We start from the raw sequence: 25,511 nt of genomic DNA, 5'->3' as shown, positions 1-25,511 counted from the left end.
AGGGAACAGGCATGGACTAAGGGCCAGGAACTTCAGCTTGATGATGTTGGGATGGAGCCGAGAGGGTTAATTCTTTGATGCCGAGTCAGCAAAGGTGCCCAGAGCATGAACTTGGGGGAATCTGACGGAAATTGGCAGTTTTCCTCAGCTGTCCAGAAGCGTGACCTGATGTCAGGTCAGGGCCGCACGAGGGACGTGGCTTAGTGACGGGCTGCCGGACTCAGACTGACTGGATTCCAGAAAGGAGGTGGCAGCAGAGGATGTTGCCCACGTCTGCATGGGTGACCGTCTGGGCAGGGGCCTGATAAGCAGCCTCTGACTGGGATCGGATGGCCCCAGTGTTGGGGTCTCCTTGGGTGCTGGCATCTCGGTCTCTCAGCCCTGCCTTGCCTCACACAGCTCCTCGGTCTTGCATCTTTTCTGCTTGGTCACCCGGCCTCTCAAGCCCTACTTTTCTCCACTCCTCTGTTTGGGAGCCCGGGTCCTTCACTCCAGTGTGTGGACTGTCCCAGTGGCCCTTCCCTGCCTTCACAGCTGCCCCTTCACACCCTTCTGGAGCTGCTCGCGATCCCCAGACGCACAGGCCCCAGCAGGACAGGCATATTCCAGTGGCGCAGTCTTATCGCTGGGACGGAAGGCAAAGACACGCAGCCAGGAGAACCGATTGCATTTCTGCGAGATGCCACCAAATTCGGTTCAGCAGCCACTCAATTTGGCCACGGGTGAGGGAGAGCATGCGATGGAAATAAATCAATTAAACCAGTTGGATTAAATTGACTGGTCATTTTGGCCCAAATGCTCGATTGCTTTGCACCGGAGAGACATAGCCTTAGAAACACAGTTCCCATAGCAACCATACAAAGAAGAAATGGCAATAAGAAACAGTGCATGTGAAATTTATTTTATCTTCTTTTGCCTGACTTCCTGTAGGCCCATCTCATACTCCCTTAGGCACTGGCCATCTGGGCTTGTTCTCTTTTTTTTTTTTTAGCAGTTTTCTCCAACAAAGGACTCTGCATAAAATGCCCTTTCTTATCTGCCTTTGACTGACAGATTGAGATTGTGATTTGCAATTTTGAACTTCAGTCCTTTGTGTCTCTAATGAAATCCTGCCTCAACCTGGCCCTGTCCTTCTCCCTTGAATTTTACTGGTTTTCTTAGCTATAGGATTAAGGAGTTTATTGCAAAAAGGGATTCAGATTTTAGCTTCAGGACTTGTTCTGGATGGTTTCTCTCAGGGAGCACATCATTTGGCTCACAGTGGCTCCTGTGGCTCCAGACTCCAGACAGTTTGAAGGGTCTCTCCTTCTCCCACTCCCTGCCCCCCTTTTCGTCAGTCATGAGGAGGTGATTCAGAAGATCCCATGTTTGGGCAATTTACAGACAGACGTTTAATGCAGCCTCCTCTACCGGTCTGTGTCTTAACTCAGATGTCCGTCTTCGGAACCTTGAAAATGTCTTCATTACAGAGCCACTCAGGGTCCCTTCACGTAAACACGTGACCCAGCAGAGCCACCTCTCTGTATGTAAAAGGATTGATTTCCTCTCCTTTTTGATGTCACTCTCCTGGAGAATCGCCTCCCACTCCTCTTTCTAAGACTTGTGCAAAGAGCTTTGGCTTGAAGTCGCCTGTTCAGCCCCATCTCACAAAAGCAGCTTTAGCTTTTCTTAACTGTCCCTCCTGGAACACAGGTCACTTTTCCTTAGGCTGACATTCAGAGTCTTTCACACGCTCATCCCAACCCAGCTTTGGAGTTTATGCCAAACAGGAAAACTGTACAGATCTCTTGCTTGAGCCGGAATGGCTCCTTAACGGGCTCCTCACCGGGCTCCTGGAGCTCCTCACCATTTCCAGCTACGGATCTTTGTTCTTGCCAAGCCTTTCACCTGCAGTGGCCTCTGTCTACTTCTGTGATATTAAAAATCTTTCTCTCTGTTATCCACTTCAATTTTTTAAATCTCCTTTTAAGGCCAGTTTTTATCATACGTGTGTGTGTGTGTGTGTGCGTGTGTGTGTGCGGAAGCACGCATGTGCAGTTGTTATCAGGAGCTGCTCGTTTGGTGCTTCTGTCTGTGCAAATGCTGTGTGAGAAACCACCGCAAAAACCAGTAGCTTAAAACAGGAGGCATTTACTCTTGGGCCCAAGGGTCTGCTCGTCTATCCCTCCCACTCCAACCGCCGCTGAGGCCACCGATCATCTTTCTGTCTCCGTGGTTTTGCCTTTGCAGAATGTCATATAGCTGGGATCATGCAGTAGGCAGTCTTTTCACCTTGGTTTCCTTCCCTTAGTAATGTGCGTTTCAGTTTCCTCCCTGGCTTTTCATGGCTTGGTAACTTTTCTTCTCCTTCTCCTTCTTCTTTTTTTTTTTTTTTTAAGTACCGAATACTCTTTTATTGTCTAGATGTACCACAGTTTATTCATTCGCCCACTTAAAGCACATCTAGTCACTTCCAATTTTGACAATTATGAATAAAGCTGCTAAAAAACGTCCATGTGCTGGTTTTTGTGTGGACATAAGTTTTCAGCTCCTTTGGGTAAATAACAACAAGTGCAATTATTGGATCATATTATAAGAGTATGTCAAATTTTGTGAGAAACTGCCAAACCATTCTGCCTTCCCACCAGCGAGGAATGAGCTGAGAGTTCCTATTGGCTCCACAGCCTTGCCGGCCTTTGGTGGTGTCAGTGTTCCAGATTAGGGTCGTTCTGCTAGGTGTATGGTGATTTCTGATTGTGATTTGATTTGCATTTCTCTGATGACATGTGACATAGAACATCTTTCGATATGTTTGTTGCCTGCCGTGTATGTGCACCTCTACTGTATACCCAGAGGTAGTCCAGAAATGGGTCTGAGAGCTCTGAGAGTAGACCCAAGGGCTGCTCTTGGTTTGGAGGAGGCAGTGAGTGAGTGTTCCCAAATTCACAGTAAGGACTGTGTCGTGGCACTGTGATGAATTGAAATGGTCAGGTGCTGGTATCTTTATTTGGATGGAGTATTTACTGGGTTTGCAGGGAAAGACTGGACCCTGATCAGAAATTTCCCTGAGAGTCATTTAAATCTATTCAAGGGTAAAACATTGTTTCTTTATCTCCATCTTTGTAGAAATAATTGCAATATATTTGGTCGAAGCCTTCATTTGCTCTTGGCAACAATAGCTCTCTTTTCCTTTTCCTTTCTTCTCTCTGTGGCCTCAGTGGCATAGACTCCAACGGTCTTCCTGAGAGAATTCTTGATTGGCTTCATGCAGACTCGCAGTGTGTCTGCTGGGCCCTGACACTCTCGGTGCTCTCTCTTGCAACTGCCTTGCTGAGGTACATGGAAAATCTTTCCCCGGGTGACTGTTGTTCGCCTGAGAACGTGGAGACGCTACAGAGGACTTCCCGGGTCATATCTATTGTAGAAAGAGTGTGGGTTCGCAGGTAAAGCTGCCCTGAGTTTGAGTCACAGCTCTGCTGTCTTCCGTCTCTGTAAACCCAGGTTAAGTACCCATTATGAGCTTTATTTCCTTTATTTGAAAGTCAGGGTATTATCTCCCATAACTGGTATTGCTGTAATTGATAATACTTACTGATTGCTTATAATGTACTTGGAAGGGTAGCTACAAGGATTAGGTGAAAGACTGCATATTTTTATGTACAACATCATGCTTGGCAAGTACGAGGTATTTATATCACATATCGGTTCTCTTACTCTTGACTTCTTAGGAGCTTCTGTTTCTGACACTGTGCTACTGTTCCTCTCCCGACCAGTTCATCCACACATCTATAGTCCTTCATTTCATTGAACTTTAACCAAAGGATTAATCAACCAATGAACAAATCATAAATAAATATGTTAATGAGTTCATGCTATCCTGGGGCCGGCAATTAAGTATTTACTTCTATGATAGGCCAGGAAAATACATGTTTTTGGAATTTATTATTCCAGAAAGTCTCAAGCTGTACCTCTCTCCACCTCAGTGGTTTCCAGCTGGAGACAGTAGATACTTGGGAATGTCTGGAGATATTTTTTATTGCTGTAGGTTGGAGGGGGAGTGAGTACCACTGACATCTAAAGGTTAGACGTTTAGGATGCTGCTACGTAGGCCACACCACACAGGACAGTTCCCTGTCCACAATAAAACATTATTTGGCCCAAAATGTCAGTAGTCCAGCTGGAGAGAGGGGATTCTTTAAGGGAAGAGAATATTTTGCAAAATCCCACCCTGACTTTAAGAGTCATGCTGCATATGGACTTAGGCAGGGAGGTGTCTAGTGGTGCTGAACAGTCTGGGTAATTCACATTAACGTTGTCTCTGTGGAAATCTGATTAAATACACGTAAGGAGCAGTTTCTCTCATCTACTTTCTGACAGATTAAGGTAAATGACTCCAAATTCTTGGCAGGAATTGCTGACAACAATCTTGTCTTCACGTGCTCTAGCACCTGGGATTAAAAAGTCCACAGACATGAGCTGACAACCAAAACCCAGCCCTGAGCTTTCCTGCCTCATACTCGCTCAGGCTTTCCTTATGTTCGAAGCCTCAATGCTCAGACAATGACCCATCCGTTCCTCTGGAGCTCTCAGGGGTGGAGGTGTTTGCACAGCCCCCCTGGACAGCTGTCTCGTGACCGTCCCAGGCCCCTTCTACCCACCACCCACCCTGATCTCTCCTTTCCCTTCACCACTTGTTCTGTGGAGTCTGGGAGATCCTGCCTCTTAGGACGCATGTGGCACTTGACGAAAATGAGTCCTGGAATTTCAGTTTACCACCCAGGCTCAACCTACCAGAAGTTGTTTCAAATAACAGAACTTGGCTGAATTATCCCATGAAGGGGTCAAAAAAGTAAAAATCAGGGAGGGAGCTAGGCTGAAGGCTAGAGAAAATAATGTGGTAGAGTCTGGATAGCTACTCACCAAATCCATTTCCTTTTTTCTCCTGAGCTCACAGTTAGACATTTCTCACCTCCCTTGCAGCAGTAAACTTTGGTCGTGTAACTGGCCGTGGAACACAGGAGTAAGCGTCATTTGTCACTTCATACTCGACCCAGAAAAACTTGCCACGTATTTGCCAACTGGATTTGGATGTGTAGAGCTGCCTTGAAAGCCGTGTGTTGACGACGGCAGAGACTCTTCCTCCCAGAGTAATGAACGAGCCAGGGGATGAGAAGCAAGAGCATGTCCAGAGTCTGGATGGAACTGGATGGAACTCAGCTGGGGCCAGAGAAGTCAGTCAGCAACTAGCAGGGAGCAGACACTGGAGATGATAAAGAAGGGGGATGTGGGATCTTTACTAAGCACGTGTGACTTGCTGGAAAGCTTTCACTCTGGCCGAATCTTGCAGATTTGTTTCCTGGACAGTGATTTTGGGCAGTCAGAGAGGGATTTGACAAACCCATAAGACTAAAGAATAATTATGTTCCTGTGATTAAAAAGCACAGCCCTCACTCTGACCCATCGGCCGGAGGGGAGGGGCAAGAATCAAAGAAAGATGATTTCACTCTAGGAAACATCATTAATGTCCTCATCCTGTCCACACCTTCCACTTACTCTAGCCAAATATTTTTCCTCCATTATGCTCTTTAGGGTAAAAAGGAGTCCTTTTTACCTAAGAAAAAGGCATACTGATGAAAAAACAAATAATTATTTCCTGAACTATCTATTGCAAGTACCCTCAGGTTTTAATTAAGAGTCTGTTTTTTTCCCTGTCTCAAGCCTGGCCTTCCTGAGCAGCACAGGTGCCCATAGAAATCATCTGGAAATGGCCTGGGAGCTTGTTTAATGTCACTGCCTAATCACTTTGCTAAATGTCACTGCTTCAGAACATGCATTTTTATCTTCCGTTCCTCCTCTTCTCATCTTCCCTCTCAGGTAGAAGCTTTTTAGTAAATCTTCAAGGAAGAACAAAAACTTCTTCAGTTGGCTTTCACTCTTTTTTATCCCCCCTAGTATTCGGGGAGAGATTTTAGGCAAGGAGCCCTTACATACACGGCCAGAGAGTGTTTCTCGTGCAATGAGGATGTTGTATTTTGTGACAATTAGGATTCCTTCTAAGGCAGGGATTGAGAGTTTCAGGTTCTCCTGTCACCTCCAAACTCCCACAGGTTTAGCGAGGCTGTCTGCCCCCTTGGTCTCCAACTCCCACCCTCTTTACATACCTGAGAGCGTAAACAGCTCTTCTCAGCTTTCTGTACATGTTTTATTAGTGTGGATAATTCCTTTGCTTTTCCTTTCAACTTCCTCCCTTACCCCCAACTTTTATCCCATGCTCATTTTCTCCAACTGGTGATAAGTAAAGGACAGTAGCACATTTAAATGTATTTTAAGCAAACCATGAAAAAGAAAGTACAATATTACTCATTCTTTGGGGCCGTGGCACGGAGGAAGGTGGCGGGACACTGAACATCAGAGCACTTAAATATAAAAAAACAGACATTGACAGAACTGAGGAGAGAAATAGATGTCAATGTAATAATAGTAGAATTCAATATCCCACTTTTAACAATGGCTAGAATATCAGATTGACTACCTATAAGGAAATAGTAGATCAAATGGGCCGAGGAGGCACATACAGAATATTCCACCCAATAGCAGCAGAAAAGGGCACATGGTTAGGTCACGTTAGGCTACAAAAGAAATCTTTTTTTTTTTTTTCATTTTATTTCATTTTATTTCTTTTCGGTGTTCCAGAATTCAGTGCTTATGCACCACACCCAGTGCTCCATGCAATACGTGCCCTCCATAATACCCACCACAGGCTCACCCAACCTCCCACCCCCAGCCCCTTCAAAACCCTCAGGTTGTTTCTCACAGTCCATAGTCTCTCATGGTTCGTCTCCCCCCTCCACTTTCCCCCAACTCACTTCTCCTCTCCATCTCCCCATGTCCTCCGTATTATTCCTTACGCTCCACAAATAAGCGAAACCATATGATAATTGACTCTCTCTGCTTCACTTACTTCACTCAGCATAATCTCCTCCAGTCCCATCCATGTTGATACAAAGTTGGATATTCATCCTTTCTGATGGAGGCATAATACTCCATAGTGTATATGGACCACATCTTCCTTATCCATTCATCCATTGAAGGGCATCTTGGTTCTTTCCACAGTTTGGCGACCATGGCCATTGCTGCTATGAACATGGGGGTACAGATGGCCCTTCTTTTCACTACATCTGTATCTTTGGGGTAAATACCCAGTAGTGCAATTGCAGGGTCGTAGGGAACTCTATTTTTAATTTCTTAAGGAATCTCCACACTGTTTTCCAGAGTGGCTGTTCCAACTTTCATTCCCACCAACAGTGTAAGGTTCCCCTTTCTCCACATCTTCTCCAACCCTTGTGGTTTGCTGTCTTGTTGATTTTGGCCATTCTAACTGGTGTAAGGTGGTATCTCATTGTGGTTTTGATTTGAATCTCCCTGATGGCTAATGATGATGGACATTTTTCATGTGTCTGTTGGCCATTTGTATGTCTTCTTTGGAGAGTGTCTGTTCATGTCTTCTGCCCATTTTTTGACGTGATTATCTCTTTTGTGTATGTTGAGTTTGAGGAGTTCTTTATAGATCTTGGATATCAGCCCTTTGTCATGTCATTTGTGAATATCTTCTCCCATTCTGTGGGTTGCCTCTTTGTTTTGTTGACTGTTTCCTTTGCTGTGCGGAAGCTTTTGATCTTAATGAAGTCCCAAAAGTTAATTTTTGTTTTTGTTTCCTTTGCCTTTGGAGACATATCTTGAAAGAAGTTGCTGTGGCCGATGTCAAAGAGGTTACTACCTATGTTCTCCTCTAGGATTCTGATGGATTCCTGTCTCACATTGAGGTCTTTTATCCATTTCGAGTTTATCTTTGTGTATGGAGGCTACAAAAAATCTTAACAAATTTAGCATGATTGAAATCATGCCAGGTGCCTTTTCTGAGGAAAATAGAAGGACACTAAATATCAATAACAGAAGAAAAAATTAGAAAATCCACAAATAGGTAGAAATTAAGCCACATACTCTTGAACAACCATCAGGTCAAAGAAGAAATCAAAAAGGAAAACAGCAAATATCTTGAGACAAATGAAAATGGAAACACAATATGCCGAAATTTATAGGACAGAGCTAAGTCAGAACTAAGTGGGACATTAGAGTGACAAATGCCTATATTAAAAAAAAAGAAAGATCTCAAGTTTATAATGAACTTTACAGTACAAAGAAAAAAAAAATAAACTAACCCCAAGTTTGGCAGAAGGAAGGAAAATTAAAGATAAGAACATAAATAACATAAAAAAAGTGGAAAAATCAATAAAACTAAGAGTTGGTTTTTGAAAAGATAAACAAAATGGACAAATGTTTGTCTAGAATAACAAAAAAGAAGATGGAGATTCAGGAATGAAAGAAGTGACATTGGAACTGATGCTCCAGAAATAAAAATGGTGAGACTGCTTATGAACAGTTATGTACCAGCATACTGAAGAGCCTCAAAGAAATGTATACCTTTCCTAGAAACACACACCCTATAAAGAATAATGAAAAAAAATAGAAAACTTGGGCAATCAATAATAAATATGAAATGGAATCAATATCAAAAACCATACAACAAAGAAAAGCCCCGAACCAGACGGCTCCACTGGTGAATTCTACCAAACATTTAAAAAAGAATTAATTCCAATCCTTCTCCTACTTCTCCAAAAATTAAAGGAGAGCAAACATTTCCAGATTGATTTTGTGAGGTCAGCATTGTTCTAATTATCAAAGCCAGTCAAAGACACTTATTTAGAAACGTGGCTTCGGAGCCCGGAAGGAATTCTCTGAGGGTAACAGGGGTTCACACTTTTTAGATCCCCAGAGTAAGGTGGCTACCACTTTGAGACTAAGTGACCTAGTACTGCAGAGGCTGGAGCTGGTCAGGTCTGCCCAGGGAAGGAGAGTGGAAGCATTTGGGATGAAGCAGGTGGGTCAGAGGGGACTGAATCAGAGTGACTGGAGGATCCCCAGCTGACCCTTTGTGAGGTGAACTGTGGGGGTGGTGTGCAAAGAGCCATGAGTTGGGGGGTATTGATAGACAACCAGTCTCTGTCCCCTTTCTGTGACTTTCTGTGCTTTTTCTCTGCTTGAATCTTATTCTCTGCTGTCACCCACACATTTCCTGAGCAAGCTTGAGCTCATTCTTCCAGAATCATCCCCAGAGTCATCTTCAAGAATCCTCTTCTAGGAGACCTCCCCTGGCTCCCAGAAGAAGGTGCTTTCTTCCCCTTGTGTCTGGTGGTAGACACTACAATGACAAGATTAAACGTTTAGGCTTACCACATTGCCTCATTTCCCCCGGCAGATTAAAAGGCACCTTATAGTTTTTCAATAAATCACCACAAATTATGTAAGTAATAAATTGAGTGATGGTGGGAGCCGAATATTTCTGTGAAGTAGGGAGGCCTGGAGAAAGAAGCGTTATAGAAGGTGGGCATGATTGCTACACAGGTAGTTTAGAGATCTACAGACGTTTACTGCCAATGAACCAGGACGTCTAGGAGCATGAAAGTCAACAGATAAAATCATATCTCGGGTAATTTAAAAGTAGTTGATATATTCCTAAAATCTAGCAGGATAAGCTTGGTTGTCCTGGGTGAAATTACCTAAGGAAACGGAATCTTTTTTTTTTTTTTTTTTAAAGATTTTATTTATTTATTTGACAGAGAGAGAGCACAAGTAGGCAGAGCAACAGGCAGAGGGAGAAGCAGGCTCCCCACTGAGCAGCGAGCCTGATGTGGGGCTCAATCCCAGGACCCTGGGATCATGACTTGAGCTGAAAGCAGCCACTTAACCGACTGAGCCACGCAGGTGCCCCAGGAAACTGAATCTTAAGATAATTCTACCTGCTATTTTTTAGATACCAATAAAACACAAAATCCGGAATGGGGAAGAGTTTTTTTTCCAGACAGGAAGCTGGTGATCTGTGCTTAGCTGAGCATCGTCTTCCTGGAGTATCCTGTCCTGTCGTCTAGCCTTCATCTCCCTGAATACTTAGCACATCTTTGTATGTTTCTATACAATTATAATTGGGCTATATATGAAATATATATGCTTACAGGTACCGTAATTGTGGTTATGGATTGTCTTTATGGCTAATCTCCCCTAAGGTATCTAGGTCATTGCTTTTTATACAAGAGATATGAAGTCACAGGATGTTAGCCTATAACCTAAAACTCTCATTTTGCATAAGAGAAGGCTGAGCCCCAGAGACATTGTACAAACTCATTCTATATGTTTGTTTAAACAAGGAATTATCGCGTCATTCATTCAACAAATACTGCAGTGACTTAATGTCCAAAAAACATAGAGATGTTGGATGCAAAGATGAATGACACCCTCCCTGACATCAAGAATGCCACAGTTTGGGATGCCTGGGTGGCTCAGTGGGTTAAAGCCGCTGCCTTCAGCCGGGGTCATGATCCCAGGGTCCTGGGATCAAGCCCCACATCGGCCTCTCTGCTCAGCAGGGAACCTGCTTCTTCCTCTCTCTCTCTCTCTCTCTGCCTGCCTCTTTGACTACTTGTGATCTCTGTCAAATAAATAAATAAAATCTTTAAAAAAAAAAAAGAATGCCACAGTTTTCTTGGGAATAGACATAGGAACAGCAGTATACTGTCAGTGGAGTGTATCCTTTGGGTTAAATCTTTGAAAAGCAGTTTGCTGATATATACTTTTTTTTTTTTTTTTAATGATTTTGGTCCTTCAATTCTACTCCAAAGAAATGATTCAGTGGGAATAAATTTGGATGTAAGCACGGATTTATAGAGTGGTTTTCCCCCTTTTTAAACAATAATGTTGCTTATGAGGGTGTTGCTAGATTTCAGAATAAACTGTGGTTTACGACGCATGGTATTCTTTGCATTCATTAGAATGTATGCAGAGGGGCATCTGGGTGACAGTCGGTGAAGCATCTGCCTTCAGCTTAGGTCATGATCTCTGGGTCCTGGGATCGAGCCCCTTGTCTTGCTCCCTGCTCAGCTGGGAGTCCTCTCCCTCTTCCTCCGTCCCCTCCCCCACTTCCCCTGCTCGTGTTCTCTCCTCTCTCAAATAAGTAAATAAAATGTTTTTAAAAATTAAAAAGTATGCTGAGGGAGAATATTAACATAGAAAGATGATGGTGACGTATTTATTTTTTGAGAGGCAGAAAGTAGTTACCATTGCATTCTATATTTTAGGAACCTATTTTTTAAACGTATATCTTTATTTGTGCCTAGGAAAAAGCTTTCAAAGTATTAATAGTCCTCTCCAAATGGTAAAGGACAGCTACTGTTCTTTTCCTTGTTTCTCTTGGCTGTATTTTTTTAAATGTTTGACAATGACTACACGTTTCCTTTAGAAGAAAAGAGAAAAAAAATGACTTCTAAAGAAAACGAAGTTATCGGGAAAGCGAGGCAGCACTCAGTCCCTGAATATCTGAATCTCTTGACGAGGAGCCAGAGAGGGAGGGTCCGACCGGCCCCGACCCAGTCGTCAGCGGCCCCCGGACCTGAGCAGCTGTTTTTCCTGGATCGTTCAATTGAGCACTAACTGCAAATTCCTTTTTCTTTTTCTTTTTTTTATATTTCATGGAGGAAAGCCTAGCACAAATGTTTTCCCTAAGCCTCCGTGAAGCAGAAACAAGCAAAAAGTAAACATGTCAGAGTCAAAGATGTTTCGGAAAAATACCCGGAGCGCCTGAGAACACGGCTCCGCTCGCTCTCTTCTGCGGCTGAGTTGTGACCTCCTCCGTGAGCTCCGCGTCCCTGCCAGCCTCCAAGGGGCTCCCAGATCACCAGCAATGTCTTTGTGTTCCATGCCGGTCTTGTGCCTCATTGGGTTCTATTCTTTGAAAACGGGTAATTCAGACACACGCAACGGCAAGTTACCCCGAACATCCCGCTTTCTCGTCGTCCGGGCTAGCCGGGCATTTACGGGTTATTGGATCTCACTGATCTCTGTTCTCAACCGAGGGCTTTCAATCTATTAGAAAGGCAGCAGCCTGACACCGAAAGGACAAACTGAGACAAATTCAATGGGAACGCTGCGCCAAGGTCAGAGCGAGAACAGTATTTACCTCGCAAAGACCTTGAGGCACTCAGACAGACTAAATTAGAACAGGAATGAGTACATGCTCTCCTCTGTTTATGTAGTTGGCAGGAAGTGCTTTATTTTATATAGATCACATAACCATCATTGAAAATGTATTCAGTTTTTAAGTGTCGCACCCTGTCAGAGAGAGAAGCTGGCTTCTTAAAGGACATGGTATAGTCTAAGCAGGCACAGATTGACCATCTCTGGGCATCTCCTGTAACTCCCACCCTGGAATTCTCAGTGATCCCAACTCTGTGTCCTTTCAGGGAGTTATTATGATTCCCATTTCACAGATGAGAAAACTGAGGTTGAGTTTCAGAGTGCTTAAGAAATACATCCATGGTTGCATGGTTGGTTAAGCGGCAGGGACAGATTTGAGACCCATATTCGCCAGAACCCAAAGCCGGTGCCTTTCGTAAAGCATCCTGCCGTTCCTGCAGGTCAGACAGAATGAAGGCCGTCATGTCATGGTTAATCAAAAAGGAGGCAGAGAGATCAAGTGACAGAGGAAAGCACACTTGGTGTTTAGATATTGAAAGCCTGCTATAGAGTGTGACATACTTTCCCATGCGATCAGTGGAGCCTGGGAGACGGGGAGGAAGGCAGGAAGAGAATCTGATTGGGTATTTGCAACTTTGCAGACAGACACTCAGTGGGACTGACCCCCAACAAAGTCAAGGTGGAGATGGTCATTATCTCTGGTGTTGACAGGCCTGCTGCTTCAAGGTGGGCACCATGTGCTGGCCTGCGGTGGGAGGCCAGTGCCCAGGAGATTCAGCCGAGATGAGACATGTTCCCTACCCTCAGCGTGCTGCTGGCCCATTCCTAACCTCCCCCTGAACCCCGGTCTTTGTTCTTCAAGCTTCAGATTTGAAGTCAGCCTCAGCTCTGGCTTTAAGAGCTTATAAGCAGTGATTCTACCATTAGAGATTTGTTTCATTTGTGGGGAGTGGTGGTGGGATTGGCTTGTGTTTCTGATTTAGAGAATCAGAACTGAGTTCAAGGTAACCCATTCTTCACTGACCTCCTTCTCTCAAAAGCTGTTCCCCTTGAAGCTTTTTTGGATCCTGACCCCCTGCAGACCTTTCTCCAGGCACTCGGGACCATGCTGGGTGTAGCAGGATTCTGCACCAAGAGAACCGGTAGGTCACAGCCCTCCAGGCTGGATGATTTCAGTAAAACCTAGCTCTTCCATATCCCATCTCCTTAGGTGCTGCAAGGTAGCTGGTTACATTTGAAAGTCTGAAATCATGGAATTGCAACTTCGACTTTAGAAGTTACTAGACTTTAATCTTGGGTGTCTTCCGGTTCAACTACTTCCCCATTCAGCAATAGTTATTTGAAGTTTGGTTTTAGGTTCGGTGGGAATCATTTGTACAGCTCCTGCTCACTGGTGCCAAGTCTGCTCTCCATGATTAGTGTGTAGCCCACAAAGCCGCTGTGTTCAAAAATGCTTAACAGAACTGAGTACCTTAATGAGATTGTTGCGAGAGGCTCCTTGGAAGGGGAGGTGTAGTAGGAAAGTCAGCGCTAGGCAGGCCATGTCCATGAGTTGCCTCCAAATGCTCACGGATCCCATTCCTTCTGTTAGGTGGTGTTTGGGGTTTTTGTTCTTTATGTGAAGCCGGCCAGGAGTAGGCAGGCCTCCAGTTCCAGGCTATAAATCATCGGAGGATAGGTTCTGTTGCCAAATATTTAAAGAGGATGGGCTATGTAAGAAGAAAATCTCAGGCTCCAGTGTGGTCCCACTTGACATCTCAGACTGAGCCAACGCCCTGGCTGGAAGAAAGAGGTGAAAGTAAATTCTTTGTGAGTTTTCTCCACCATTGGCTTGCAAGTAGACACATCCTAATTAGATAAGGCCTGGTGTAGAGCGTCGAACACATTTTATCAGTATAGAAACAAGCAGTAGGGACTCGGTGCACTGCGTGAGGCTGACTATAGCTCGCCCACCCACTGCTTGTGGAGAGCAAAGCAGCCACAACCTCAGCAAAGAGCAGGTCAACCCTGGGTCCTAGGGAGTAGCCAGCCCATAGCAGCTCTGCCCTTCCTACAACCTGAGCCTTCTGGCTTTAGGGCTCAAGGGACCCAGACAAGGTACCACTGCTGGGGCCAGGGGGTCCGGCCCACGGAGGATATATCCACAATCCAGTGGCTTTCTACTTCGTACCTTCCAAAGAGGCACATTGGATTAGTGGAAGGAGCAGGCCTTGAGGACAGGCAGACTTGGGTTAGAATGCTGTTGCAGCATTTAGTCATTGTCAGCCCTTGAACAAATTATTTAACCTCTCCTTTTCTTCCTCTATAAAATGGAGATAATTCTCTATCCCAAAGCCATGTGCCAAGGATTAAGTAGGGTCATGTTTGCAAATGCTGCATATTATAGTAGTGGCTCACTGAGCATTTTTTCCCTGTCCCTTTTCTACTGATGGCTTCTTTGCCTGTCACTCTTTCTCTAGCCTGCAGTTTCGGGTAAGGACATGTTAGGATGCACTTTTAGCTAAACCCCGCACACACCTTGCCTTTGGGAGCTCTGCCTCCTCCTTTGACCGTTTTCATCCTCATCATCACCTCCACAGAAAGATGAGCCAGAGGACATGGAAGAAGCAGTCTCAAACCCATCTGCTCGGTGCTCTGTGTGCACAACTTCTGGAGCGAGGCTGAAAGCTATTAAGGGAAGTGCATGTGTACGAGGCTTTTATTTATGCATTCTAGATAGTAGAGAGAGAAACCAAACATGATGCCTGCCTTCCAGGGCCTTGCTGTCCAACGACTGAGTTGTATTTGTAGGTAAACAACTTCAGGACTGTGAGAAATGTTGTAACAGAGGTATGCCCAGGTCTTTGGGTCAGTAAACTCCACAGACTGATTCTCTGTCTCTCTCTCTCTCTCTCTCTCACATGTAGAGTGCAGCTGAAGAGGGTTCCTGCCTTGTCACTGTTGAATTAGCAACTTATTATGGGTCTGGGAAGGACATTCGCCTTCTTAAATTCTCCTTGGGTTCTGCCGCAAGTGAATTAATTCCTAGGTGGTGGTGGAGAACTAATAGGGCAACTTGCTATTGTTAGCGAAGAATGACAGATGTGGAGATAATTTTGAACTATGGTGATGCTCTGAGACACAAATGAGCTCCTGTTGACATAACACTTGATTTAAATAATGGATGACAGTGTGTTCGTTTCTGTGTCCTTGCTGGAAAGCTCAGTCTAAGACCAAGAGGCGCTTGTGAGATCCGATACTATCATAATCCCAAGAGTTTGCTTCTTTCCTCTCATTAAAGAAGGAAAAAAGTCAGTTTCTTTGGACTGTCTAATCAAATTCCTAAGAATAAAAGCATTACTCTTGAGGCACCTGCTGAGCTGAGGACAGGCAGGTGGGCCGCTCGGAGCATGTGGGGAGGAGAGGGCTGGGCCGGCCAAGGGCAGCGGAGGTGCCTCACCTTCTGTGCCACCCCCAGCCGTGTGTGGAAGAGCGGTAGACCTGCCTTTCCTCAGGTTCCCGCAGAACGCTGCCAGGTGCCAGAGGTGGGCAGGTAATTGTAACGAGAGCAAACTTAGATGATGAAATGACTGATCAAGTCAATGAATGTTATAGATGACATACCAAACACTTTGAGACCTCTGTGATCTATAGAACCAGTCCTTATAGGACAGTTCTTCAAGATTTATTTTTAGTTTTAGAGAGAGAGAGAGAGAGAGACTCTCAGGCAGACTCCCTGCTGAGGGGAGAGCTGGACATGGGGTCAGTATCGCAATCTGAGATTCACATGACCCGAGCTGAAATCAGGAGTCAGGTCACTTAACTGACTGGGTCAGCGAGGCTCCCATAGGACGGTTCTTTAAGATAATGCCATAAGAGAGGTATTGGATCTTGCCAGACATCTGAACAACTTACAAGGTGGACACAGAAAATGAGTAAAAGAATTGGGTGAAGATGAAATCAGGACACTGAAACAGAAAAGAGAACTTATGAAGCTTCTAAAGAGCAACAGAAACGAAGAACTGACAGCGGGTGCTCGGAACCGCAGTGCAAAAGAAAGGGCCAAGAACAGGATGAAGACATCATCTTTAGCCCTTAGAAAGAAGGAAAACAAAGACTACTGCAAATGTCTATTTGAAATTTTGATTCTTCTGGGAAATCAAATCTTACCTACCTCTGGAGGGGCCTGAGGCTGATGAAATTCCAGAAGTTGTCTACTCCTGATAGCATCCAAGCCCTGCTGTGGTGCCAGACGGATTTGGGGGGAACGGCACTGAGGGGGCTCTCTGACACCCCAGCGAGGAAGAACAGACACAGGTGCTAGACATTGGTGAGGGCTGCGTCTGGGAAGAAACCCTCAGGGACGCGAGAGACCATCCCTTGATTTCCGGGATCACTGACTGTGTAGCTGATGTCGCAGAGGAGATATGCCTGCCCATGTTGGCAAGGTTTGTCCACAAATCCATAACCTGTGCACTCCTAACTTATGAAGCCGGCGCCAAAATGTCAGCTTCATCATTTCACACTCTGATGACTGAGGAGTGGGGATTAAACATGGATGTGATCGTAGCCAGGTTTACATTGTGTCCAGTGGATTTTCTTCCAAAATTGAAGCTGTGGCCTTCAGGCTTTTAGAGAAATAGTCCCAAGCTAGCTACACAATCTGCTCTTCCTGGGCCTTAAATATGTGCTTGGCAAAAGCAATGTTTGTTGTGGGACTATCTGTTGTATTGCATTAGAAACAATTGACAAAATTCATTGTTGTTGTGTTGTGTCTCGCCCCCTCCCCCCACAATTATCACACATGCTTTTAGAGCATGGCAATATAATTTCTGTCCTGTTTGAGAGCAGTGAAGAAAGGGACAAAGAACAGAAGGAAATTGGCCCTCCTCAGTGGACAGTCTGGAATGATGGTTTCGAAATTTTAGTGGACCTCCTCCACGCACTTGTTTTATGTTCCCATAGTGACACCAGTCCCGGACAGAATGACTACGGCTGTGTAGGCTTTTGTGCTCTGTAGTGCAGTAACACATTTCAATTTCATTGTTAGCACTATTGTTCCAGAACATGTTCTGTCTTTTACAAGAACCTTTGGGAAAAATATCCAAGGGCAAACCTCTGATGTCTTCTTTGCAGCCAGTCATTTGACTGCAGTGCTTTGTTCACTAGACGAATTGATTGGACGTATTGAAGCTTATCATAAACTTTGGTTTGCTGAAGCCACAAATTTGGTTCCCAACCTTGGTATTCAGATGAAACTCCCTGAGCATGTCCGCAGAGCCCAGCAAGGCAACCTGGAATCTCAGCTGGTGTCTGAGAGGTCCTAAGGAAATTCTAAGTGTCCAACAGTGGAGCACACTGTTCAGGGACTGAAGGAGTCTCAGAACAGCACCTGAAATCTCTTCAGTGCTTATCTCTGGTGCCTTCAGTCATGGGGCAGATCCCATTTAATATGCTGTGGGAGGGCCATGCTGGTGCCTACAGAAGTGGCTTGCCCAGTCCTGGCATGCTCTCAGCTCCGTTGCACTGTTAAAGAAACAAGTGGGAACACAGAGGGGAAGATACAGTTTCCATCAACCACTTATGAAGCTCTCCATCTGACAAGCATCAATTTTTTCCCTAATGTTTGTACATTGCTGAAGGTCCCATGTATTTCTGTGATGAAGGTTGAGAATGAATACTATGAAAAATAAGGCCAGGTGTCGCAAAGCGTACCTGAAGAACACTTTGACAGGCCAAAGGTGAGGTTACTTGGCTTTGCGTAACATGAGTTTTGACCTAAAACATGACCTGAATTTAATAATGGTGGACACATATATCAGACTCAGAACAGTGAAGTCAGAGCTTCCCACAGATAGTTCAGAAACCATTGAGACTACCTAAGAGACTTTAAACATAAGCTTTCGCTTACATTTGATACTTGAAAAAATATGAAAGAAATTTCAAAACAGCTTCCAGAGAAGCTGTAGATGTATGTAAGCCCTTTAATAACTGAATATCTTGACCTCAGGCCTCTCATTGAGGACAGTGGCCATTGGTAATCTACATTTAATGGCCCCTGTTTGAACTCTTCCCACTTTGAAGACCTGTTTTTCCAGAAGACAGCATTAACAGTGACACATCACACTTCTGTGAGATCTTTGCTAATGGCACTTTGGAATTGGTTGAGGTGTCATTTTAGATATTTTAACATTTATTTTTATTTTAATTTTATTTATTTACTTATTTGAGAGAGAGAGCAGGAGCAGGGGGTAGAGGCAGAGGGAGAAGCAGATTCCCCCACTGAGCATGGAACCTGACGTGGGGCTCGATCCCAGGATCCTGAGACCATGACCTGAGCTGAAGGCAGGCGCCCAACCGACTGAGCCACCCGGGTGCCCCTAGACTTAATGTTTATTATCATTGTAGAACTGATTGCTCGGTATTAGGTTATCAGTTCTTTGAAGAAATGAATTTTGAGGCAGTGTGGGAGGAAGGAATACATTTTATAAAATGTTAGCACAAGGTTCACTACTCAGCTCTGAATAGTAGGAGTTTTAAGTATGTTGTTAAATATCTTTAATGGACAGTTTAAGGGAATTACCAGACGGTGAGAGAAACACATGAGCTCCCCAAACAAGAATCTCAGAATAGGTTTTTGTTTTTATGAAATGAACTTAAACAAGTTACAGTTAAAGTTTGAGTGGAACAGCCTGCTTTTGCTGCCAGTCCACATCTGCTTGCTGCTATTCACATTCTTTTGTTGAGGTTGTATCTTCGTAAGCTTTTCAGCTGGTGTGAGTCGAACACTTCTGTTGCATGGTCAGGATGGGATCCGAGACCCTGGATATTGACAACTGATTTGCCTGTTTTCTTCTGTCTTTTTCCATGTCTATCTACTGCCTCGTCTTAGTTTATAACGAAAACTCAAAAAACCTACAAAAATATTTTGTGGTTTGTCTAGGAATAATACAGAAAATATTGCTCTTATTTTTGGTGAAGACAGTAAGTTTTGTATAGTTTATTTCAATCTAAGTAAACTATGAATTTTGTTTTTTAAAAAAGTATTACCCTTAAAAGGTTTTTTTTTTCTTATTTCTTTTCGGCGTAACAGCATTCATTGTTTTTGCACCACACCCAGTGCTCCATGTAATATGTGCCCTCCATAATAACCACCACTTTGTTCCCCCAACCTCCCACCCCCCGCCCCTTCAAGACCCTCAGGTTGTTTTTCAGAGTCCATAGTCTCTCATGGTTCACCTCCCCTTCCAATTTCCCTCAACTCCCTTCTCCTCTCCATCTCCCCTTGTCCTCCATGCTATTTGTTATGCTCCACAAATAAGTGAAACCATATGATAATTGACTCTCTCTGCTTGACTTATTTCACTCAGCATAATCTCTTCCAGTCCCAACCATGTTGCTACAAAAGTTGGGTATTCATCCTTTCTGGTAGAGGCATAATACTCCATAGTGTATATGGACCACATCTTCCTTATCCATTCATCCGTTGAAAGTCATCTTGGTTCTCTCCACAGCTTGGCGACCATGGCCATTGCTGCTATAAACATTGGGGTACAGATGGCCCTTCTTTTCACTCCATCTGTATCTTTGGGGTAAATACCCAGTAGTGCAATTGCAGGGTCATAGGGAAGTTCTATTTTTAATTTCTTGAGGAATTTCCACACTGTTCTCCAAAGTGGCTGCACCAACTTGCATTCCCACCAACAGTGTAAGAGGGTTCCCCTTTCTCCACATCCTCTCCAACACATGTTTCCTGTCTTGCTAGTTTTGGCCTTTCTAACTTGTGTAAGGTGGTATCTCGGTGGGTTTTAATTTGAATCTCCCTGATGGCTAGTGATGATGAACATTTTTTCATGTGTCTGAGAGCCATTTGTATGTCTTCATTGGAGAAGTGTCTGTTCATATCTTCTGCACATTTTTTGATATGATTATCTGTTTTGTGTGTGTTGAGTTTGAGGGGTTCTTTATAGATCCTGGATATCAACCTTTTGTTTGTACTGTCATTTGCAAATATCTTCTCCCATTCCGTGGTTCGCCTCTTTGTTTTGTTGACTGTTTCCTTTGCTGAGCAGAAGCCACACTAATCCAAAAGAAAAGAGAGAAAGCCCAAATTCATAAAATTATGAATGAAAAGGGAGAGATCACAACTAACACCCAGGAAGTAGAAACAGTCATCAGAAGTTATTATCAACAGTTACATGCCAATAAGCTAAGCAACCTAGATGAAATGGATGCATTCCTGGAAAACTATAAACTCCCAAAATTGAACCAGGAAGAAACTGACAACCTGAATAGACCGGTATCTAGTAATGAGATTGAAGCAGTGATCAGAAACCTCCCAAAAAACAAGAGCCCAGGACCTGATGGATTCCCTGGGGAATTCTACCAAACTTTCATAGAAGAAATAACACCTATTCTCCTGAAGCTGTTTCAAAAAATTGAAGGAGAAAGAAAACTTCTAGACTCTTTCTATGAAGCCAGCATTACCCTGATCCCCAAACCAGACAAAGACCCTACCAAAAAGGAGAATTTCAGACCAATATCACTGATGAATATGGATGCTAAGATTCTCAACAAGATCCTAGCAAACAGGATCCAATAGCACATTAAAAAGATTATTCACCATGACCAGGTGGGATTCATCCCTGGGCTACAAGGATGGTTCAACATTTGCAAATCAATCAATGTGATAGAACAAATTAATAAGAGAAGAGAGAAGAACCACATGGTCCTCTCAATTGATGCAGAAAAAGCATTTGACAAAATCCAGCATCCGTTCCTGATTAAAACGCTTCAAAGTATAGGGGTAGAGGGAACATTCCTGAACTTCATAAATCTATCTATGAAAGACCCACAGCAAATATCATCCTCAATGGGAAAAAGCTTGCAGCCTTCCCGTTGAGATCAGGAACACGACAAGGATGCCCATTCTCACCACTCTTGTTCAACATAGTATTAGAAGTCCTAGCAACAGCAATCAGACAACAAAGAGAAATAAAATGTATCCAAATTGGCAGTGAAGAAGTCAAACTCTCTCTCTTCGCAGATGACATGATTCTTTATATGAAAAACCCAAAAGACTCTACCCCCAAACTACTAGAACTCATACAGCAATTCAGTAATGTGGCAGGATACAAAGTCAATGTACAGAAATCAGTGGCTTTCTTATACACTAACAATGAAAATACAGAAAGGGAAATTAGAGAATCGATTCCATTTACTATAGCACCAAGAACCATAAGATACCTGGGAATAAACCTAACCAAAGAGGTAAAGGATCTGTACTCAAGGAACTACAGAACACTCATGAAAGAAATTGAAGAAGACACAAAAAGATGGAAGACCATTCCATGCTCTTGAATCAGAAGAATAAACATTGTTAAAATGTCTATATTGCCTAGAGCAATCTATACTTTTAATGCCATTCTGATAAAAATTCCACAGTTATTTTTCAAAGAGCTGGAGCAAATAATCCTAAAATTTGTATGGAATCAGAAGAGACCCCGAGTTGCTAAGGAAATGTTGAAAATCAAAAATAAAACTGGCGGCATCACGTTACCTGATTTCAAGCTTTACTACAAAGCTGTGATCACCAAGACAGCATGGTACTGGCATAAAAACAGACACATAGACCAGTGGAACAGAGTAGAGAGCCCAGATATGGACCCTCAACTCTATGGTCAAATAATCTTTGACAAAACAGGGAAAAATATACAGTGGAAAAAAGACAGTCTCTTCAATAAATGGTGCTGGGAAAACTGGACAGCTATATGTAGAAGAATGAAACTCGACCATTCTCTTACACTGTACACAAAGATAAACTCAAAATGGATGAAAGATCTCAACGTGAGACAGGAATCCATCAGAATCCTAGAGGAGAACATAGGCAGTAACCTCTTCGATATCAGCCACAGCAACTTCTTTCAAGATATGTCTCCAAAGGCAAAGGAAACAAAAGTGAAAATGAACTTTTGGGACTTCATCAAGATCAAAAGTTTCTGCCCAGCAAAGGAAACAGTCAACAAAACAAAGAGGCAACCTTATAAGGTTTTTAAAAAGTTTTTTATTTGAATTGGAGTTTGTTAATGTACAGTGTAATATTAATTTCAGGTGTACAATATAGTGATTCAGCACTTCCATACCATACATACCCAGTGCTCATCATGACAAGTGCCCTCCTTCGTCCCATCACCTGCTTCACCCATCTCCCTCCTACCTTCCCTCTGGTGACCATCAGTATGTTCTCCATAGTTAAGAGTCTCTTTCTTGGTTTACCTCTCTCTCTCTTTTTTCCTCTTCATTCATTTGTTTTATTTCTTAAATTCCACATATGAGTGAAATTATATGGTATTCGCCTTTCTTGGAATAACTTATTTTGCTTAGCAAATACTGTCTGGCTCCATCCACATCATTGCAAATGGTAAGATTTCACTTTTTACAGCTGAATAATATTCCATTGTGTTTGTTTGTGTGTGTGTGTGTGTGTGTGTAACTCACATCTTTATCCATCCATCAGTCAATGGGCACTTGGACTGTTTCCACAATTGGCTATTGTAGATAATGCTGCTGTAAACATCAGGGTGCATGTATCTCTTTGATTTAGTATTTTTGTATTCTTTGGGTAAATACCCAGTGGGGCCATTACTGAATCATAGAGTATTTGTATTTTTAACTTTATGAGGAACCTCCATACTGTTTTCCACAGTGGCTGCACCAGTTTGCATTCCCACCAATAGTGCAAGAGGGTTCCCCTTTCTCCACATCTTCACCAACACCTGTTGTTTCCTGTGTTGTTGATTTTAGCCATTCTGATAGGTGTGAGGTGCTATTTTGTAGTTTTGATTTGCATTTTCCTGATGACGAGTGATGTTGAGCATCTTTTCATGTATTGTTGGCCATCTGGAAGGCTTCTTTGATAAAAGGTCTATTCCTATCTTCTGCCCAATCTTAATTGGATTGTTTGGTTTCAGATGTTGAGTTTTATAAGTTCTTTATGTATTTTGGATACTTATCCTTTCTTGGATATGTCTTTTGCAAATATCTTCTCCCATTCTGTAGGCTGCCTTTTAGTCATTATTTCCTTTGCTGTGTAGAAGCTTTTCATTTTGATGAAACCCCAACAGTTTATTTCTGCTTTTGTTTCCCTTGCCGCAGGAGACAAATCTAGAAGAAGTTGCCATGAAACTTGCGAAGAAACACTTGAAAGACTTTTGTAAATCAAAATAATCATGTAATAATGTATTCTGTGATACAAAAATAATGTAAGCCTGTCTATTGGACTATCTTTCCTTTTTTGATTTTTGGTTTCTTATTGTTAATAATGACCATAAACTTATTTGAAAGAAAATTTACCTGTGTTTCCAATAATCAAATGGCATTAAAGACACAAAAAAGCAACTCATGCTTCCCTTTCTCACTCGCCTATCAGACCCTAGTGTGCAGTGGCCATCTCTCCTCTTCCGCGTGGCGTTTTTTTATCCATTTAGGGTTGGAGTCAGGCAAAGATTTCTTTCATGTCACCAACCCTCTATACCTCCATAATTTTAAATAATCCATGAGCTCTGTGTAGAACCTTATGTACTCTGGATGTTCCCATCATCTTCTACTTTCCATGCAATAAAATCATTGGGAATGGAGAGGGAGGCTTAAAGAAAGGAAGAGGAGACAAGACTAAAATCCCACTGTACATGGGAGAATATAAGAATTTCCACTTGCAGAATGCCTTCTGTGTGCCAGGAAATTTCTATATATGTTTTTGAAATCATAAAGTAGAAGTTTGTTATCCCCATGTTACAGAGATAGAAACTGAGACTCACAGAAATTAAATCATTCATCACAATTTTCAGAATTAGTGGTGGTTGAACTAGGGTCCATACCTGATTGTCTCCACTCATGTTAGTCTAAATCAGCAAACTTGCAGGCCTGAACCCAGTTCAAGATCATGATATTTTGTTTTGCTTGGTCAGCACTGGGATATGCTCCTCTCACCCATTTTCATTCTCTTATATATCACACATGTACTTTCTTTTCCTGGATCAGTAGCATTTAGAGTTTGCAATTTCTGTCCCTGGTATAATGGATGATTGTGGGCTCTGGAGCCAGACACTCAGGCATTTGAGCTGGGGCCAAACCAGTTACTAACAGAGTGTGTGTTTCAGGCAAGACTAAAACCTAATCCCTCCATACGGACAAGGTTAAGACATACCTAGGTCAAACAGTTTTGTAGAGATTCAAAGGAAACCGATGTAAACTGCTTGGCATTTGGTAAATATCCGTGCCGTCTACAATCCCCTCCCACCCTTATCACCATCCATTGTAAAATCACTTTGAAAAATTTCTCCATACTCTGTTCCTTTCAAAGACTTTTTCTAGAAATAGAGACTATGTCTGCGTTTAGAGACTGAGGCTACAGTCTCCATTGCTACTGTAAGAGAGTATCAGGCCAGCATTCTTCCTGCCCCCAGCTCTACTGAGGTGTGGAATTCCTACAGAGAATGTGAGTCCAGTCTTCATTTTTATGTGTGATATAACAGAAATATGCAATAACCCCTTTCATGAACCTTGGTCTCTTAACCATACCAAAGATAGATAGATAGATAGATAGATATAGATAGATAGATATATCTATATATATATAAAGAAGAGTCATAACGGGGGAGATGTGGAAAGGTTGGTGAACTATTTCCTGGGAGCTGGGTGTTGCTATGCTGATTTCTACCCCTTCCCTCCTCTGTCTTGGCCAAATGAGGATTGACTTCTATATGGAAAAGCTCTGTGGACAGTTAGATGTATTGTTGCTGCTGTTGGTGGTGGGGAGGAGAACTCTGTATGTAGGTCACATCCTTAGGCAAGAAATCTAAAGGACAAAACTCTGACAGATGTGTTGGTGGCAGATGCAGAGGAGGGCTGCTCAGATGGCGTGAATCTGCATTCCTTGACCTCATTCTGGGCAAGGATCCCTGAGGGTCTCCCGCTGAGTGCCGTGGGCCGCACGGGGAACTTGTAGCAGGCAGCCACGGAGCTTCCCACCGTTTCCTTAGAACCTTCCCTTTCAGTGAGCTCCTCCTGACTTCTAATAATGAACGACTCTGTTCCTGAGGATTTTTCTAGAACAGGAGCAGGCCACTCTCCCTGGGGCGCAGTAGGCTTGGTGTGTCAGAGAATGAAACGCTCTGGAGCAGTCGTCAGATGGACTTGAAAAGTGACGTTTGTGTGTTTGTGTGTTCATGTGTTTGCAAATACCCCGATTCCCTGTTTCTGAGCTGGGATGATTCTAAGGCACGCATCTGATAATATTCCCCAAATTTCCTTGTGGGATGAAACTTTAGTGCTAAAGGGCTTTGTGTTGTACTCCTTTCCTGGATGTCTCCTCTTCCCTCATTACCTTGGCCCTTTGGGAGGGCTCTCAGCAACTCCCAGAGAAATTACTGGCATTCACAGCCTTCCCTCTGTGTCTATTTCTGGAGGAG

At 43.3% G+C, this 25,511-nt stretch overlaps 1 protein-coding gene across 1 annotated transcript in view; it reads left to right on the top strand.

Moving 5' to 3' along the window:
• The window catches only part of LOC111154022 (chromosome unknown C11orf87 homolog), a 45,767-nt gene that overhangs the window by 8,291 nt on the left and 11,965 nt on the right, over nt 1–25,511 (top strand). The window contains 2 exon segments of the mRNA XM_022513368.1: nt 535–722; nt 13,119–13,205. Of these exon segments, the coding sequence (XP_022369076.1) occupies nt 535–722; nt 13,119–13,205 (275 nt within the window).

This window comes from Enhydra lutris, unplaced genomic scaffold (assembly GCF_002288905.1).
Source record: "Enhydra lutris kenyoni isolate GAN:26980312 unplaced genomic scaffold, ASM228890v2 scaffoldscaffold34, whole genome shotgun sequence".
NCBI classification, from domain to species: domain Eukaryota; kingdom Metazoa; phylum Chordata; class Mammalia; order Carnivora; family Mustelidae; genus Enhydra; species Enhydra lutris.
This window is presented reverse-complemented; position numbering and strand designations above follow the sequence as displayed.